Below are 15,604 nucleotides of genomic sequence, written 5' to 3'. Positions count from 1 at the left end.
CTATTCTAAGAAAATGCTATGAAATTGTACAATCATTTAAAACTAGACTTTGTGGCCTCTATCTTCACACATGCAAAAATATTTTGCTGATAAAAGAACTAGAGTATGACCTAACATCTACCCTTAAACCTTTGTTTTTTCCATTGGTCTTGAGCCTTACTCCAAATTCCCGGGAAAGACACATGGAGCATATATTTATTGGAGGGAGGGAATGGTGAGAAATAGTCTATCATAAGATATTTATAAACTTGTAAAACAAACTTCTCTTTCTCTCTCACTCAGCTCTGGACACAGAAATAAGGCAGTAAGTTTATGGATATTTCAGTACTGTTACCTGAAACATTACAAAAAAAGCCTTTTTAATGGCTGCAACCAAATTCATAATTGTTCAAAATGACAGTTTCAAGACAAACCCCCCATACTTTGCCCACATATGAAATCAAGACAAATAGATGGTACCGACGTCATAGTTCTCCAGATATCTGGCTCGTTCTTCAGGGCTCATTGACACAGACTCCTCTAGGAATTTTTTCAAGGTTGATCCAGATTCTGAGAATATTAAAGAAGATATAATTAAAAAGGTTTGATATCTCAAAGAGACTGATATATGAAAATACTAGAAGCATGCTGCCTATTTTTCAGGTAAAACCCTTTCTCTGGTAAATTAGGCATGTAAGAATATTGGCCTAAATGATAAGGCTTAAGTTATTTGTTTGTTTCTTAAACCTCCATTTATCAACAATATAAAAGAATGAGAAGGATTATTAGTTCTTCTAACAGTACATACATCCCCGTTATAAATGAAAGAAGGGAGGAAAATTGTCTATGTAATACTTTGAGACAAAGAATTAGAGCACCACCTAGTGCTCAATAAGTTAGCTTATACTTTGAGGGGTGAAAACAGCAGTAATGAAAAATTATTTACCAAAATGCATCTTGTCTTTATTGTTGGCAATAGCATGGATCAGTCCAATTGTTCCACAGGCATTGCTGATTGTTTGCTTCATGAAATATACTGACGATTTAACATCTTGTCCCTGAGATTTTATTTTTTCCTCCTCTTCTGTTCTGAATACTTCATACTATTAAAGAAAAAGACAATAGTCAAAATATGAAAATAATATATTAAAAAGGACTTAAATATAAAACTTCAAAAATTCTAACTGTATGGGGTATCTTACTGAAATACTATAAAGCACTTTTAAAAGAAAAAAGTAGATTTACATATTCTTACTTAGAAATTTATCTATGATTATAAAGTGCTTGTAGGTCAATATACATGAATAAAATTCTCATTTATATTTTTAAAATATTTATTTTATATATGCATTGAAAATCTGAAAGGATAAAAAAAAAAAAAAAAACTTAACAGAGAGTTATCTCTGGGATAAAAGATTCCTAGAGGGTTTTTACTTTCTACTTTTTACATTTCTATATACTTGAATCATCCTATAATAACAAAATTCACACTATATTTATAAGCATACAATATTCATAACATTCACCATTATTTCTAATAACTGGTTGTAAAACCAATATGGTACAATGTTGAATGTCAAAAGTGTGAGCTCTACATATGATTGCCAGATTTCACATCCTTGCTTTGCCATTATTAGCTGCGCAGCTTTGACAAATTATTTATTAAAGGTTAAAAATGAGTGAGGAGCCCTAACCGGTTTGGCTCAGTGGATAGAGCGTCGGCCTGCGGACTGAAGGGTCCCAGGTTTGATTCTGGTCAAGGGCATGTACCTTGGTTGCGGGCACATCCCCAGAAGGAGGTGTGCAGGAGGCAGCTGATCGATGTTTCTCTCTCATTGATGTTTCTAACTCTCTATCCCTCCCCCTTCCTCTCTGTAAAAAAAAAAAAAAATGAGTGAGGAGAAGCAGAAGGGGGAGAGTAGAAAGATGACTTTATTGTTTTGTCTATAATTTTCAAATTCTAATAGAGTAGGGAGTCAGCAAACTAGAATCTACAGGCCAAATCAGGTCAACTGCCTGTTTCAGAAGCACAGTTTTATTTTTCTACTGTCTACAACAAACTAAAAAGTTTTTGCACACAAAGGAATCCATCAACAACACTTAGACAACCTAATGATTGAAGAATATATCATAAGGGGTTGATATCCAAAATTTATAAAGAATCAGACAACTCACCATAAAACAAATAACAATCCAATTAAAAAATGAGCAAAGAACCTGAACAGACACTTCTTCAAAGAGGACATACAGATGGCCAATAGACATATGAAAAGATGCTCAAAGTCACTAATCTTCAGAGAAATGCAAATTAAAACCACAATAAGTTATCACCTCACACCTGTCAGAATGGCTATCATCAATTAATCAACAAACAACCTGTGATGGCAAGGAAGTGGAGAAAAGGGAACACTTGTGCATTGTTGGTGGGAATGCAGACTGGTGTAGCTATTAGGAAAAACAGTATGGAGGGTTCTCAACAAATTAAAAATGGAACTGCCTTATGACCCAATGATTCCACTTCTGGGTATATATCTGAAGAAATACAAAACACTAATTCTCCTCACTCATTTTTAATCTGTGTTCATCATTGCAGTGTTATTAATAATAGCCAAGATATGGAAGCAACCCAAGGGCCGTCAATAGACAATTGTATAAAATGTTGTGGTACATATATACAATGGAATACTACTTGGCCATAAAAAAAAATGAAATATTACCATTTACAACAGTATGGTAATGGATGGTCCTAGAGGGTATTATCCCAAGTGAAATAAGTCAGAGCAAGACAAATACCATATGATTTCACTTATATATGGAATCTAAAGAACAAAATAAATCAACATACAAAATAGAAACAGACTCAAAGATACAGAGAACAGACTGATGGGAGAGGAGTTAGGGAGCTGGGTGAGAAAGAGGAAGAGATTAAGAAGTACAAACTGGTAGTTACGTTTTCATAATAAATTCTGAACCATTATTTCATTCATATAAGTTCAGTTGATAAAAACTGAAATGTTCAATATAATAAGGTCTTATCCTGATATGTTTGTATGGTTCTACAGTTCAGTTTCTTGTTGCTGTTTAATATTATTGTTCCTTGCTAACAAAGCAAAATATTTGATAACTTCACAAGATTTAATGCTTAGAAGAGAAATCCTAAAATGATACCAGAGCAAGTATAGAAAAAAAGAAAATGTAATTATGGCAGACCAAAGTGAAAACACATGGTCAAGAGACAATCAAAATATCAGAAAGAAATAATGTATAGCCTTTCCACTTACGATTCATTGGCTGGTAAACTCAACTATAAAGCACACATTGAAAACCATAATTGACTTTATTTAAAGGTTAATGCGGTACCCATGACAGTTCTTTTGCTATTAGTATGCTTAAGCCATTTGCAACAACATGATCAGTTCCTAAATTAGAACACAGAAGACCAAAACACTTTGTATCTCTTAAAACATCCACTAGATATCCTTACTGTAACTTTAATATGTCATTTATGAGTTAAAATGGGGAACCTACCAAATTGTAAGAGACATGAAAAAGTAACAGATACCACTATATTCTCTACTTACATAAGTATTTCTGTAAGTAATTTACAGATGCTTTTAAGATTATTCTAGTACTTAACAGTATCTATAAATAACTTACAGAAGTGTGTGTTCTTTCTAGCAATCTTACAATAAGCTTTTCAGTACTAATGATCCACTTAAATGAAGAAGTCCTATTGATAAGGATTACATGCTCTTTTTAATACTGATGACCCACTAAATAAAGGAGATCAAATCCTACTTATTCCTTTAAAAAAAAAAAAAAGGAGATCATAAAAATAAAAGGTTTGGAAAATTTCCAATTCAGACATAGACTCACATTTATATCACATACCAACTAAAAAAGCCTAAGTTTTAAGAAGCTCATTTTTTTTTTTTACACTGTTCCTTACGATTGGTATCCTGAGGTAGGTATCTCCTTGCTTATTTTAGCAATCTAAGAAAGGGAAAGTTAACACTGGAGTAGAAGAGTATAAATTTAAGTATTTGTCCTACTCTTCCTCAAATTCCAGAATAATCACAATCTCACCACTAAAAGTAGGTGTTCAGTCTAATACTGGATAACCACAAGAAATTTCTAACTCTAAATTTCTATGAATATTACAAACAGCTAATATGAAGAAATATCCCTTCTTTAACTAATTTGTTTTACAGCACTCTTAACTAAAAAAGAAAAATATTTCAGTATTTTTTATTTTATCTTGAACTGAGGTTAATTAGTTTTGGTATAAAGAAAATGATCCAGGAATTTCTAGAACTGAAAAAAAGCCTAATTCTTAATTTCTGTGAGACACAGCTCTTTCTATTACTGAAAAATAAGATGACCTGAGCATTTTATGCCAAATCATCAACACCTCATTTCTCATATAACTTCCCAAACATTTACTTCATTTTTTTAAACTACCAAGTTCATCCTATTGTTTCTAAGTTTAAATAAAAATCAGAAAGATTGGGACTTATAAGTTGTACTGAAATAAACTTAAATGTTCTGGCTCCATAATACATATATCTATATGACATCATTCTAGAAGAAAGGCCTGAAATACAGTGACTGGAACTTAAATAGAAATCTAATAACTATAATTTCAACACATCCTAAATCTGTCAATTAAACTATATTTAATCTTAGTGTTTCCACCCAAAACAAGTTTATCCTGAAAATAATGTAACCCATGCCATTAGTTATACCTATCACCTTAAAAAAAAAGCAGATTTCTTTTTACATATATATTTTTAAATTTACATATTTTATATATTGAAAATTTGAACATATTCTTTATTCATATATTTTCTAAGACAGGTTTAAGATCATCATATTACTTAACATTTCTAAAGTATATACATCAAGCCTTGGCCAGTGTGGCTCAGTTGGCTGGTTGATGTCCTGTGCACTAAAGGGTTACTGGTTCGATTCCCGGTCAGGGCATCTGCTTGGGTAGTGGGCTCAATCCCCAGTTGGGGGCATGCAGGAGGCAGCCAATGGATGTTTCCTCTCACACATCAATGATTCTCTCTCCCTCTCCATCCCTCTCCCTCCAAAAATCAATAAAAAATTCTTAAAATAAATGAAGTATATACATCAAAATGTGAGTAAAGGTCACATCAAACCATAGTTGAGGCAATCTCACCAAATTTTTTAAAGAAGAAAATTACACAAGTGTAAAAGACTAACTCAGGATTTTATTGTCAATCTATAAATCAAAATCTAAATATCATCTCTTCAATAAAACTAGATTTTTAAGGTATCCCCGCTACTAGATTTCTACTTTTTATGCAAGAAGGGAGTCATTTGTTGTTAAAGAAGAGCATAATATTTAACAGAACAATAAAAGAGAACTTTGCGTTTACTGAAAACTTTATATCTTACTTAACAATTACCTTTTCTGTAATAGGGAAGAGAAGTAATACTGCACACACTGGTCTTGGTACCATGCTAAGGAGTTCAGGATCCATTCCATATACATCAACAAATTGCCATTTAGGATGTAGACCTAATTGTTTGAGAAACTGGTAAAAGAAGGGGAAAAAAATATATATATATATATACACACAAAATATATATATATAGTGTTAATAAGGAAATAATCAACATGTAAATACTATGTATCTATATATATAAAAGCCTAAGCAACCATTACAACCAAACAACATGAACGATAGGTTGTCCAGTCACTATGACACACATTGACCACCAGGGGGAAGATGCTCAACACAAGAGTTGCCCCCTGGTGGTCAGTGCACTCCCACAGCCAACCTCCCGTGGCCACTCCCTGACCTGCACCCAGCCAGCCGGCCAACCTCCCGCGGCCCTTCCCCCACCCAGTCAACCTCCCGCAGCCCCTCCCCCTGCCTGGCCAACCTCCTGCAGCCCTTCACCCCAGCCGGCTGTCCCCCCTAACTGGCTGGCCAACCTCCCGTGGTCCCTCCCCATTGCTGGCCGGCCCCTCAATAGGCCCCAATCACTGGCCAGGCTGAGGGACCCCACCTGTGCACAACTTCATGCACCGGGCCTCTAGTCTAATACATGAAAGGGAATGCAAGATACAAATATTACTGATATTCAATAAGAATGAAATAGGTTTCCCATAAATAGGGGATGATACTAAGCAAAACGTTTTTCAAAATCCATTACTTTGGGACGGAACATAATAAGCCAGGATTTCACCAAACCCATACAAGTCCTAGCAGATAATTATTTTAGAAGATCAACACAACTTATCCTACTTACCAATGAAGTTTAAAAATAAATAGGTAGATATCATAAATCATATCAATAAGTAAAGAGTATATAAAGCCAAAAAAGTCCAAAAGACTTGTGCGAACACCAGAGAATGCTTGATATAAGGAGTATACTACTGGCTTCCTGACCTCTAGTACACAATGAAATCTCGTCAACTGTACCAATTTTTATATTTGGCAAAACAACTATAACAAAAGAATAGTGGTTTGTTTTGTTTTTGTTGTTAATACTCACCCAAGTATATTTTTTTCATTGATTTTTATGGGGGGGGGGACGGGGGGGAGAGTTTGAAAGAGAAACATTGATGTGAGAGAGAACACAGATTAGTTGCCTCCCAATCAGGTACATGCCCTTCACTGGGAATCGACCCACGACCCTTTGGTGTGCAGGCCAATGCTCTAACCACTGAGACCACCGGCCAGGACAAGAATGGTGTTTTTTTAAATTAAGATTTCATAGGAAAATAAAATGTCAGGCCCTAATCTACTGCAGAGAGAAAAAAGAAAAATGTAACAATGACAATTATGTCAATTTCACAAATTCTTAACAAATGTCTGTACTGAATAAAGATGATTTTTTAAAATGCACTATCACAAAATAAGTTTCAGATGACAGAAAAAAATGAGAAGAGGAAACAAAAAAATCATATTAAGAATTCATCATTATACCTTACCTCAAAAATACATTATAGCATCTATTGGTCTAACATCATCTGAAATTTAAAAATAAAAAGGTGCTTGCCCAGTCAGCGTGTCTCAGTGGTTGAGTGTTGGACCTATGAACCAGGAGGTCACGGTTCCATTCAGGGTCAGTGCATATGTCCGGGTTGTGGGCTCAATCCCCTGTAGAGGATGTGCAAGAGGCAGCCGATCAATGGTTCTCTCTCATCATTGATGTTTCTACTCTTTCTCCCTCTCCCTTCCTCTCTGAAATCAATAAAAATATATTTTAAAAAAATAAAAAGGTGCCTTAGGTATTTCTCCCTAAAGAATGATCACATGTTCTTAGATCATCAGATCAGATCTTGCTAAATCGGCGATTTTTAACCTTTTGCTTCTCATGGCACACATAAACTGATTACTAAAATTCTGCAGCACACCAAAAATATATTTTGCTATTCTAACAAAAAATAGGTATTATTTTGATTTAAAAAAAATAACAATAGTAATTACCTAACCTTTTTGCTCCAGAGTGACTTTTAAAAGAATCAGGTGTCTGCCCAGCTGGTGTGGCTCAATGGTTGAGCATTGGCCTATGAACCAGAAGGTCACAGTTCAATTCTAGGTCAGGGCACATGCCTGGGTTGCAGACTCAGTCCCTAGTAGGGGGCATGTAGGAGGCAGCCGATCAATGATTCTCTCTCATTCTTGATGTTTCTATCTTTCTTCCCTTCATCTCTGATTCAATAAAAATATATTTTAAAAAATCAGGCATCTGTACTTAGATATAAGTATTTCTGGTATCAAGAATTAACCAATCAGATGCAACATTACTATGCAACATGACCGATAAGATGCAACTATATTATATGACCTATATATTTATGGTTTAAGACAGGTCATTCACACAGAACAGCTATTGTTGTGTTGGCTGTTGTCATTTTCTTATTTCACAATCTAAGAGAAAAGAGGTCAGTGGCCCTGACTCAACAGTCAGGTGTTGCATGTTTTAAAAATCCTTAAGACATACCAGTTGAAAATCGCTGTCCTAAACTGATGGAAAGTAAGCCACGTTACATAAATAGTATTATTAATCTTACACACAGGTATTCCCATCCATTTCTCAGACAGTAGAAGAAACTCTACTTAATGATAACACGATTGGTCAAAAATAAGGTCTTAGATATACTAGTATGTTTATTTAAATATTTTTTTAATTGATTTCAGAGAGGAAGGGGAGAGAGAGAGAGAATCATCGACTGGCTGCCTTCCAGGCCATGTGCCCTGTCTGGGAATCAAACCCGGGACCCTTCAGTCCACAGGCTGACACTCTATCCACTGAGCCAAACCGGCTAGGGCTATATATTTGTTTTTATTTGTGTCACATTAAAGAGGTAGAAAAGATACATTTGGCTATTAATCTAAATTCAGGCATTCATTTAATCAACTCCAAATATTACCTGCACAGGACTGACAGCCCTAACTCTGAGAAGAGGATTTAAATGTATATGTTAATGTTATGAACCCCTAAAAGCCATATTGTAATTAAGATATAAGCTAACAAGTATAAAAAGTACCAAGCTCCAAAGGCGGCAACTGTAGTGAGACTGAGTAGTATCAAACTGCAGACACAATTAATGATTAAACAGTCGATTAAATTAAACACAAAAATGAATTAAATTAAATACAAAAATTATCACTAGAGTCAGTTTTCCTTAATGTGCTACTTATATCGCCAAATCAAATGAGATTGATATAAAGTTCAATTAAAGTAGTATCTATTAAGTATAAGATAAGTCGTCAACTTTTACCTCTTACTTTAAATCTTAAAGGTGTTGTACTTTTATAATTTAAAACCAACCCTTCTGTGGGTTTGATGATTATATGCAAATAAAGAAAAACAAGAAAAAATTTCTCTAAAATATTAACAGCAGTTAGCTTGAATAGTGTGAACTCAACTTTTTATTTTCCAATATTTTAAAAAAGTGTAATTTTGTAATAGCTAAATGCAGCTTCTAAGTTACGAATCGATAGAACTGATTCATGTGTATTTTATTTAAATTCATGAAACTGGAAGAAAACCCAAAATAAGTCTTAGAACTATACCCTTCAAAAATCTTTCTAGACCACTCACGAAGAAAAGTATCTGATATATGCATTTGCAAAGCTATCTCTATACAATTAGCATACTGTTTCCATGAAGCAAAATAAAGACTCTTATAACTTCTAACACTAGTCTTCTGGCTTTTCTAAACACTGGGTAATAGAATAACAAAATATTCTGACTGATTAGTTCACTAAATTTTCACAATGCCTCTAAAATATTGGCCAGTGAAAAAAATTAGTAAATAACAATATCCTTGGTCAACTTACCTTTTTATTCAATGGCCCAATGATAAACTTTCCACCAGATAAAGAGTATTTTAAATTACTTATAATTTTTAAGATTATGATGTATCAGAAACCATTTGCAGAGTTTTAATGCACTTTAACTTTATTGCAACGGGTAAGATAAGTTTTCACCAATAAGGAAACTGAGTTTGAGAGGTTACATGATTTTTCAAGGTCTCGCTGCCAGAATCCACATGCAAAACTCTGGATGTGCTGGCACCTATTTACTTTTCGAGCCCCATCTCTCACTGCTTGAAGTATCTTTTTCTACCTTTTTTTCTAACTTTAGCCACAATGAACTCCTCCAGTTCTTAAAGGGTCTATAACCATCTCTTCCATCCAAATTTTTGCACACAAATTGCAGTTCTCTATCTAAACACTGTTAGCCTCTTCCCTGATTTATAATGAATTGTCCCTCAATCTTTAGGTGACAGTCAAATAACAAAAAATCTGATTTTATAATTTTTAATAGAAAAATTAAATTTACTTTCCTTTCAAATTTGTTCTAAAGCCACTTTCTCTAGTCTTTAAGACCTAAGATCCTGGACAGCAATAGATTTTTCCTTATTACAAATTCATTAATGCTGTGGGTTATGCCAGAAATTATACTTATTTAGTAATTGCTTGATTTAACTATTATTAAAAGTATACTAGTAGTAATTGCTAGATGCAAAACTAGGAGCATAAATAATAGTTAAATGAGAAAATGATGGTTCTTAAAACCTGGAAAGTAGCAAAATTAATTTTAATAGAGATGTAGAAAATTAAAGTACAGAATAGGTAAATAGGAAAATACTGAAAACATTTTATGTGGGAATTAAGGGGTTTATTTCTCTGAAGGCTCAATATGGACTGACTAAACAACTGTCAACAAAAATAATGCAGTACTAGTTTGCTATAAAAAGATGTATTATTTTAATTTTGTACCCTATTTTACTGAATTCATTTATCAAATAACATTTTTCACAGAACTATTATAAGTAATCCTAAATTTATATGGAATCACAAAAGACCCCAAATAGTCACAGCAATATTGAGAAAAAAGAACAACGTTGGAGGTATCACACTACCTGATATCAAACTATACTACAATCCTATAGTAATCAAAACAGCATGGTACTGGCATACAAATAGGTACATAGATCAATAGGACAGAATAGAGAGCCCAGAAATAAATCCATGCCAATATGGTCAAGTAATCTATGATAAAGAAGGCAATATACAATGGGACAAAGATAACCTCTTCAATAAATGGTGTTGGGAAACTGAACAGATACACGCAAAAAAAATAAAACTATATATACTATATACAAAAAAAATAAAACTTTCTTACACTATATATAAGAATAAGCTAAAAATGGATTAAACTTACATGTAAGACCCTAAACCATAAAACTCCTAGAAAAAATACATGGGTAGTAAACTCTCTGTCTGACATTGCTCTTAGTAATATTTTTTTGGATATCTCCTTAAAAGAAAAAATAAACAAATAAGACTACATCAAACTAAAAAGTTTTGCACAGCAAAGGAAACCATCAACAAAACAAACAAAAAAACAAACAACCTACTGAATGGAAGAAGATATTCACCAATGATACATCTGATAAGAGGTTAATATCCAAAATTTATAAAAAACACAAACAGCAAAAAATAAACATTCCAATTAAAAAATGGGTAGAGAACCTGAATAGATATTTCTCCAAAGAGTACATACAGATGGCCAATAGACATATGAAAAGATGCTAATTGTTCCTCAATCTTCAGAGAAATGCAAATTGAAACCTCAATGAGATACTACTTCACATCTGTCAGAATGGTCAATAAATCAACAAACAACAAGTGTTGGGGAGAATGTGGAGAAAAGAGAACACTTTGGTGGGATTGTAAATTGGTGCAGCCACAGTGGAAAACAGTATGGATGTGCCTCAAAAAATTAAAAATAGAACTACCTTATGACCCAGCAATTCTACTTCTGGTTATTTATCAAAGAAATCAAAATACTTATTTGAAAAGATATATGAAGCCCTATATTCACTGCAACATTATTTACAGTAGCCCAAATTTGAAAGCAACCTAACTGCCCATTAATAGACAAGTGGATGAAGAGGTGGTACATATACAATACACATTGTACACATACATATACAATATAAATATTACTTGGCCATAGAAAAGAATAAAATCTTACTATTTGCAGCAACATGGATGGACCTAGAGGATATTATGCTAAGTGAAATAAGTCAATCAGAGACAAATACCATATGATTTTATGTTTATGTGGAAACTAAAGAATAAAGTAAATGAACAAACAAAACAGAAACAGACTCATAAAGAGAACAACTGATGGTTGCCAGATGAGAGGGACATTGGAGGGACTGGGTGAAGAAGTGAAGGGATTAAGAAGTATAAATTGGTAGTTACAAAATAGTCACAGGATGTAAAGTGTAGCATAGGGAACATAGTCAATAATATTGTATTGTGCCGAGTGTGTACTAGATCTTACGGGGGGAATTATTTTGTAAATTTTATAAATGTCTAATCACTAGGCAGTACACTTGAAACTATTATAAAATAATATTGAATACTAACTATAATTGAAAACATTTTTTTTTTAAAGTCTTATAATATTAGCTTTGGGAGGCCTATTTTATAAAGGACAATGACAAACAGAAGCAAGCTCAAAGGAAGGTGACCAAGAATGATAACGTTTTGGAAGACATCACAGCTGGAGAGTCTAGGCACATTCAAAAAAAACCTTAAATTATTATGATCCTTAACCCCAGATATTTTTCAGTAATATCATGAAAGAGCAATTAGATTTACTCTGTATGGTTTCACTGGGAGGACTGATGGGCAACTGGAGGAAGTTATAGAAAAACAGATTTTATTTCAATAAATATAATTCTTTTAGCTCTTATTATATACTACTCATTATTATAAGAAATTAAACCACCTTATGCGATAGAATGCTGCTCATTAGAATATTAAAATAAAAGACTCATGACCACATTAAAGATGATTTTGAGAAAGATTTTCTGGAGCAGCTATATGTTTATTCTTCTCCCACTCACTATATGTAGAGAGAACGCTAGCAGCCAGGCACCATTCTTAGTACTTCAGACAAGTCTTTGCTCTGATAGGATTTACATTCTAGTAGTAGTATACACCCAATAAACAAGTAAAGACATAAACAAGATTATTTCACAAGGCAGTACGTATTTTGAAGAAAATAAAACAAGACACAATGTCAGTGCAGATTCGGGGGGTGGGGAGGAACTTTAACTGCTAATCAAAAAAAAGGCTGAGGATGTGACTTCAAATTGAGCCACAAATGCCAAGAAATTAACAGCCATGAAACAACTCAGATCAGGATGATTCAAGCAAAAAGTGAGCAAGTGCAAAGACTCTGATGCAGGAATGGGTATGACACTCAAAGACAGCTCAGCAGGAGCGGAACAGCAGTGGGCAGTGCTTCCTCATCAGGCCACAGTAAGCTCGGAAGACCATATTGTGTTCTGTTTTAAGCAAGGAGACAAGAGATATGACCTGCATTTTTTGAAAACCACTTTGGATACAAATGGAGACTAGATTTGGGGGAGGTGAAAGGAGAAGCAGAAAAACTAGTTAGGAGGTTACTGCAGTTGTCTAAACTTGAGGATGATGGTCGTTGGGGCTGTAGTAGTGGAAATGAAGAAAATGGCCAGATTTGGAATAGAATTTGAAAGAAAAGTCTACAAGGATGAGAGAGGTTAGGGAAAGAACAATATTTTAAAAAGCTAACATTCACAGAGTGAATGCTTTGTTCTAGAAATTGCTCTACATACTTTATATGTAGTCATTTATTTAATCCTTACAATTTTACAAGATCAGGAGAGATTGTAAGAAACTAAGGTACAGAGGACAGGGAACTGCTCATAGTCTCACAGCCCAGATAAAACCCAAGATATCAAATCCATGCAACAGAGCCTCTCCAAATTAGCATAGTTGTGAAGAAGATTCAATGACATTGACTTGAGCATTAGATAAAAAGGCAGTTCCCTTGGAAGCCTGGGGAAATGCATTAGAGGACAGGTGAGAGGAGGTTAAATCCAGATTTCTTTTTCAGCCATGTTAAGTCTGAGGTATCTATAAGACATCAAAATGGAGGTATCAAAGAGGTAGTTGAATATACAGGTTTCCAATTTGGTGAAGTCCACGCTTAGAGGAAATATGATCAACTACGTGACGATTGATAGTATTAATGCTATACAATAGAAAACATCACTAGGGAGAGAATGCACATAGAAAAGATTAGCGAGATCCAAGATGGCGGCGTACATAAACATCTGGGCTGCTGCCTTCCACAACAATTTCCAAAACTACAACTAAAAGACAGAACGGGAAAGCTGGCTGAGCGGAACCTCTACAACTAGACCGAAAGAGATGGGAGCAATCAGGGCACAAACGCTGAAAAACTGAGGTACAGGGGAGCACGCGCACATTACGAGCTGGCAAGGGAGCCTAGCTAGAGGCAGGTGTTGCTTTCTTCATTCTGAAGAGAGACAAGCCCCCAATCTCTCTGAAATCCAGTTTCTGGGGAGAGACTGGGCTGTCTGCCATCGGGTCGGAGTGAGGGTGGCTACTAGCAGAGCTGCGTGGAGGTAGTATTGTTGGCTGCGCCGGGGCGCGCGAGACGGCGGGGACGCGATTGCAGGATGTGCTTGGAGGCGGCTCACTGTCAGCCATTGCTGTTTGACAAGCCCTAGCCTAGTGACACCCTGAGACTCCGCCCCACACAATCTACAAACACACCCAAGCTCCTAGCAGCTGCTTTTGCATATGAATGGCCTTCTCTATTGCAGTTTAAACTAGTAAACTTGCAACCTGATACAGACAGCTCCAAGGCCTCCAAGCTCCAAGCAGGGAGGAGAGGGCCACGGTTCTAGCTGTAGCTCCTGCAGGGTAGCCTCAGACAGCAGCTGAACTGCACCCCATTGGAGATCCAGAAGCCAATGCACCTAGTGGCCAGTGTGAGGCACCAGATTTCAACTCTTCACATCCATAAGTGACACACTCGGGAGGCAGACTCAGTGAGCACCAAAGCCCCACTCAAACAAGCCCTGTACCAAAACCGTGTCTCCATCGCAGCAGTGCTTCCATTATAGACACAGCAGGTCCTCACAGCCAATTGGCCTGGAGGTCAATTCCTCCCACTGTACCAACAGCAATCAAGGCTTTTAACTACACCAAGACTTTCCACTCAGCCCACAAAGGGGGGTACCAAGAGCGACCACCTAGGGTGATTGGGGAAGCTGAGCTACCGGCCCCTATAGGTCACTGACCACACAAAGCCACTCCATCAACACAGGGAGGCAGCCAAAATGCGGAGACACCGAAGTATGTCACGAATAGAAGAGATGGAGGAAAGTAAACTAATGGACAACACAGTGTTCGGAACCACATTTATAAGGTTACTCAAAAATCTTCTAAAAACCACTGAGAAACTTGAAGAGACCTTCAAGGACCTTAATGAGAATACCAAAAAAATGGAAAAGGACCAATCAGAAATTAAGCATACACTGTCTGAAATAAAGAATATACAGAAACTCAACTGTAGATCAACATACCCCAAAAGTCAAACCAAAGATCTGGAATATGAGGAACCAAAAAACACCCAACCAGAGAGGCGGAAAGAAAGAAGAATCCAAAAGTGTGAGGATAGCATAAGGAGCCTCTGGGACGGCTTTAAGCATACCAACATCCAAATTTTTGGGGTGCCAGAAGAAGAGAGAGAGCAGGATACTGAAAACCTATTTGAAGAAATAATGACAAAAAACTTCCCCCACCTGGTGAAAGAAATAGACTTACAAGTTCAGGAAGCACATGGAACCCCAAACAAGAGGAATCCAAAGAGGACCACACCAAGACACATCATAATTAAAATGCCAAGGGCAAAAGACAAAGAGAAAATCTTACAAGCAGCAAGAGAAAAACAGTTAGTTACCTACAAGGGAGCACCCATTCGACTGTCAGCTGATTTCTCAACAGAAACTATGCAGGCCAGACAGGAGTGGCAAGAATATTCAAAGTGATGAACAGCAAGAACCTGCAACCAAGATTACTCTACCCAGCAAAGCTATCATTCAGAATTGAAGGTCAGATGAAGAGCTTCACAGACAAGAAAAAGCAAAAGGAGTTCATCACCACCAAACCAGGATTACATGAAATGCTGAAGGGTATTCTTTAAGAAGAGGAAGAAGAAAAAAAAGGTAAAGGTAAAAATTATGAACAACAAAAAA

General features: G+C 35.6%; 1 protein-coding gene across 4 annotated transcripts in view; it reads right to left on the bottom strand.

Moving 5' to 3' along the window:
• Nucleotides 1–15,604, bottom strand: part of UCHL3 (ubiquitin C-terminal hydrolase L3) — a 58,427-nt gene that overhangs the window by 36,751 nt on the left and 6,072 nt on the right. For all 4 annotated transcript variants that reach the window (XR_003618474.2, XM_028149048.2, XM_054719854.1 and 1 more), the window contains 3 exons: nucleotides 5,415–5,543; nucleotides 926–1,082; nucleotides 464–549 (listed from right to left, as the gene is read on the bottom strand). Coding sequence is in view for 3 of the 4 variants with exons in the window: in XM_028149048.2 (XP_028004849.2) it covers nucleotides 464–549; nucleotides 926–1,082; nucleotides 5,415–5,489 (318 nt within the window). In the remaining variant the exon portion in view is untranslated. Of the gene's footprint in view, nucleotides 1–463; nucleotides 550–925; nucleotides 1,083–5,414; nucleotides 5,544–15,604 lie in introns of those variants that run through there.

This window comes from Eptesicus fuscus, chromosome 8 (genome assembly GCF_027574615.1).
Source record: "Eptesicus fuscus isolate TK198812 chromosome 8, DD_ASM_mEF_20220401, whole genome shotgun sequence".
NCBI classification, from domain to species: domain Eukaryota; kingdom Metazoa; phylum Chordata; class Mammalia; order Chiroptera; family Vespertilionidae; genus Eptesicus; species Eptesicus fuscus.
This window is presented reverse-complemented; position numbering and strand designations above follow the sequence as displayed.